This window comes from Austrofundulus limnaeus, unplaced genomic scaffold (assembly GCF_001266775.1).
Source record: "Austrofundulus limnaeus strain Quisiro unplaced genomic scaffold, Austrofundulus_limnaeus-1.0 Scaffold1370, whole genome shotgun sequence".
NCBI lineage: Eukaryota > Metazoa > Chordata > Actinopteri > Cyprinodontiformes > Rivulidae > Austrofundulus > Austrofundulus limnaeus.
The window spans coordinates 66,824-70,869 of record NW_013953772.1 but is presented as its reverse complement, the minus strand read 5'-3'; the positions used below and the strand labels follow the sequence as shown (position 1 = coordinate 70,869).

The 4,046-nt window shown below is 37.7% G+C and overlaps 1 protein-coding gene across 1 annotated transcript in view; it reads left to right on the top strand.

Annotated features, from left to right (window-relative positions):
* The window catches only part of LOC106535139 (paired box protein Pax-7), a gene marked incomplete at its 5' end in the record, with an annotated part of 45,609 nt that overhangs the window by 8,134 nt on the left and 33,429 nt on the right, over window positions 1-4,046 (top strand). The window contains 1 exon segment of the mRNA XM_014032057.1: window positions 2,294-2,453. Within this exon segment, the coding sequence (XP_013887511.1) occupies window positions 2,294-2,453 (160 nt within the window).

Sequence of the window (4,046 nt, the reverse complement as noted above, 5' to 3'; positions counted from 1 at the left end):
ATAAAGAGCTTTCAAACAAAGTGCTGAACAATTACAAAAAATAAAATCCTTATAAAAAAGTTGTAGGAACAAGTAAAACATTAAAAAAAGATCAAATGCAAAAGTAAAATTTAAGACACAGGACAAGGTGTACAGGTGGTTTTTTAGCTTAGCTTTAAAAACTTCCACAGATCCGACCAGTCTGATGTCTTGAGGGAGATCATTCCACAATAAAGGGGCACGAAAGAAAAAAGCACGACCTCCAATAGGTTTATGTCTGACCTTAGGGTTTATCAACAGACCAGTGCCCTGAGATCAGAGAGTACAAGATGGAAAATAAGGGTGGAGAAGGTCTGAAAGCTAGGGAAGCGCTAGACCATGTAAGGCCTTATAGGTGAGAAGCAGCATTTGAAGTCTGCATGAACTTGGCAGGGCAGCCAGTGGAGAGGTGACAGCACCGGAGTGATATGGTTATATTTTCTTGTTTTAGTTAGGATACAAGCAGACACATTCTGAACCATCTGCAGTCCTTTCTGCTGAATGGTAAATGAAACTGGTGAAATGGTTGTAAAAAACCCATAAAACTACTAAAAGGTGATCATTTCTAGTAATTTAGTTGCAACAGCTGAAGTTTTCAGTAAAATAGCTATTTAGCTGGAAATGTTTTAATTAGCTCAAGGAAGCATAAGGATCACAGGTTTGCTGAATTTAGCAGAAAAAAGTCGCAATAGCTACAAAAATAATGTGTTTAGCTTAAAAAGCTAACTTTAGCTAATACCAGCTTAACATTAGCTAAACATGCAGTAAATAGCTGAATATAGCAGAAAGCATCTGTAGGAAGCAGAAATAGCACAAAGTAGAAAAAAGAATTACAAAAATATAGTACTGGTAATTAGTGGAGATAAAGCCGAAAGAAATAGAATTTAGCTAATATAGCAGCAAAACAGCAAAAATTAGTATAAAAATAAGCTAAAGCTAGAAGCCTTAAGTTGAAAGTATCACCCAGTTGGTGAAACGGTTGTAGAAATTTCAAAATTAGCAGAAAAAACCCCCCCATAAAACTACTAAAAGTGATCATTTGTAGTAAAATTTCTAAAACAGACGAAGTTTTTAGTAAAATTGCTAAAGTGTAGCTGGAAGTTATTAAAGTAGCATAAGGAAGCATAAGAAACACAACTTTGCTGAATTTAGCAGAAATAAGTTCTAATAGCAATAACAAAATATGTATTTAGCTTAAAAAGTCAACTTCATCAAATAACAGCTAAAATTTAGCTAAATTTATAGCAAATAGCTGAATATAGCAGAAAGCATCTGTAAGAAGCCTAAATAGCACAAAGTAAAAGAAAGAATTTCTAAAAAGTAGAAAAAAGCAGAGGAATTAAGTGGAATTTTAGCTGAAATAGTAGAAAGAGCTAAAATTAGCAAAGAAGTAGCTAAAATTATCACAAGGAAGTTAAAAAGAGCATAAGCAGAACAAATTGTGTAAGGTGCTGTAAAGATTTAGAAACATTTTGAACGATGTTATGGATGTTGAAAATTCATTTTCAATGGCAAAAAAGTGACTAGAAAAGTGAAATAGCTAAAAAAAAGTATAAATAGCAGAAATAACAAGAGTCATAGCTGGAATGTCCTGAATGAGCTGAACGTTTTGATATATGAATTGTTGAAATAGCATAAAAATTGTCGGAGAAAGGGGACAAAAATATATGGAAGGAAAAATGATAATAGTGTGAATGCAGTAGGTCATTCACCCACAGGTATTTAGCTTACAGGGGCGACTGTGGCAGAGTGGTTAGGGGAGTTGTCCTGGAACCAGAAGGTCACCAGTTCAGTCCCCCATTCCAGCTGTCTCAGTTGTTGTGTCCTTGGGCAAGACACTTCACCCCTAATGCCTCTGATGTGTGTCCCATCAGTGTATGAATGTGATTGGCACTGATTAGTCTCCATAGATGATTGTACATGTTAGCTTTGTGGAGACCTAATAGAGTGCTGTGTGAATGGGTAAATGAGGACACAGATTGTAGTGTGAAGAGCTTTGAGTGTCCTGGTTGGGTAGAAAGGCACTATACAAATACAGTCCATTTACAGACAAATAAGCACACACACATATAAACAAGTACAATATCAGTTCAGCAGCATGCAATTTTAAGAACTTTGTAACAACGTGATGCATAAGTAAAAATAAAGCAGAATTGTCAGATAATCATGAAACTAAGGAAAATTCCCTTTTTTGTTTTTAAGCAATGCTATTTCTGACTTTTGACTAGTACCTGTCACAACATGATGATATTTCTGTTTTTGCTTTATTTTAAAGGTATGGTTCAGTAATCGAAGAGCCAGATGGAGAAAACAAGCAGGAGCCAGTCAGCTCACAGCACTAAACCACATTCTGCCAAGTGAATTTCCTTCCACAGGGGTGCCAACATTTTCTAAGTACCAACTTTCAGAGATGAACTACCAGACTTTGTCTCAAGGTAGAGCACGTTGTTTCTATCACATCTAACAAATGAAGAGTGAATGTTTTTTCCCAACAATCAGCAGCTGTGTGGTCCTGATCTGGGTTTAACTTTACTGATAATAAAAAATAGCTCTGACATGATAACCCAGAGAGTTAATCCATCCTCTCATCATCAGAATAATTTAGCTCAACTTCCTGGTCTCAGGGCAGTTCACTTGAAGCCTCACACTGATTCTTCACATTTAAACAAACACACACTTTTACAGAGTGGACTCCCACAAATCAGACAATCACAGTTGTTTTGGGAACAGACTGACAAATGATTTGCTTGTCGCCTTAATGTCTTGAGGTGTAAAAACCACGTCTACTGGTTCTGCGGAACTGCTGCTGCTGAATGAAGAGAGAACACTGAAACAGGCTGGTTGAACAGCAAGAATCTTTATTTTGCAGTCCAGGAGATTACAGCCAAAAACCAAATTGTGGCCTCAAGCCAAATGATTCACCAAGTAAGAAAGATGAAGAACGAAGGCCAAGGGTGGGGGCGTACAAGGCTCTTTATAGGCTTCACGGTGTAGTTCAACAGATGTGCCATAAAATTTTGTCACGGTATACCTTAAGCATTCCTTTCCCTAATATGGTAATGTGCCGAGCTCTGAAGCTGGAGAACTAAGAGACATAACACTTCTGTGCATTCTTGAGAAGAGGCCCCCACTCTTAGACACTACAGTCTCACCAGAAACTCAATGGCAAAAGTTCCAACTAGCCAAATTTGTTGGTCATTCCTCACCTCACAGAGCACAGCTTCCCCAAAAACTACACATTCCCACCAGCGGGCTCAGGAGCCACAGGAGCCTGCGACCCTCAGCGAGGATCCCATCCAAACCTGCGGTTCACCTCCACCAGCGTTAGGCAGCCCAGCATAAACCAACACACAAGGCAGACAAGCTCCACAGCTGTTCAGAGCTGTGGGTTTATCAAGTCTGGGGGGCATCAGTGGGAGCTGAAACCTTTGAAAAAACAAACAAAACAAGACTGTAAATTCATTTACACATTGCAATAACCAACAAAGTTACAGAGACAAATAATTTGCACAACCGTTTAGCAATGTTTCTTAAAATGCTCAACTCAAAATCACTTCAAGAAGAATCTACACACAGTCCTCATTATGACATCATCTGACAAGAATAAACATTGTGGGGACTGTGTCTACTTCYTTAACAATCATTGGTCCAACAACATGTTTAAGGAAGTACTACAAACAAAACACCAGCCAGGATCTACTCACCTGAGCGTCATCATGTGGCGTGATCGATGCCTTGTGTTTATATCAAGTCTGGGGGCACAGTGGGAGCCGCAACCTTTGAAAAACAAACAAAACGACTATAAAATCATTTAGAAACTAACCAGAGAAAACAATACAAGATGGTTACTAGGGCTGCAACTAACGATTATTTTAATAATCGATTAATCTGTTGATTATTTTTTCGATTAACCGGCCAAATCATTAAAACACTTAATTACATGAATATGAGTAGATATTATTTAAGTTAACTCCTTAAGGATGCAAGTTATTGTTAATGAATTAATCTGAAGTTGATTTATCTTACAG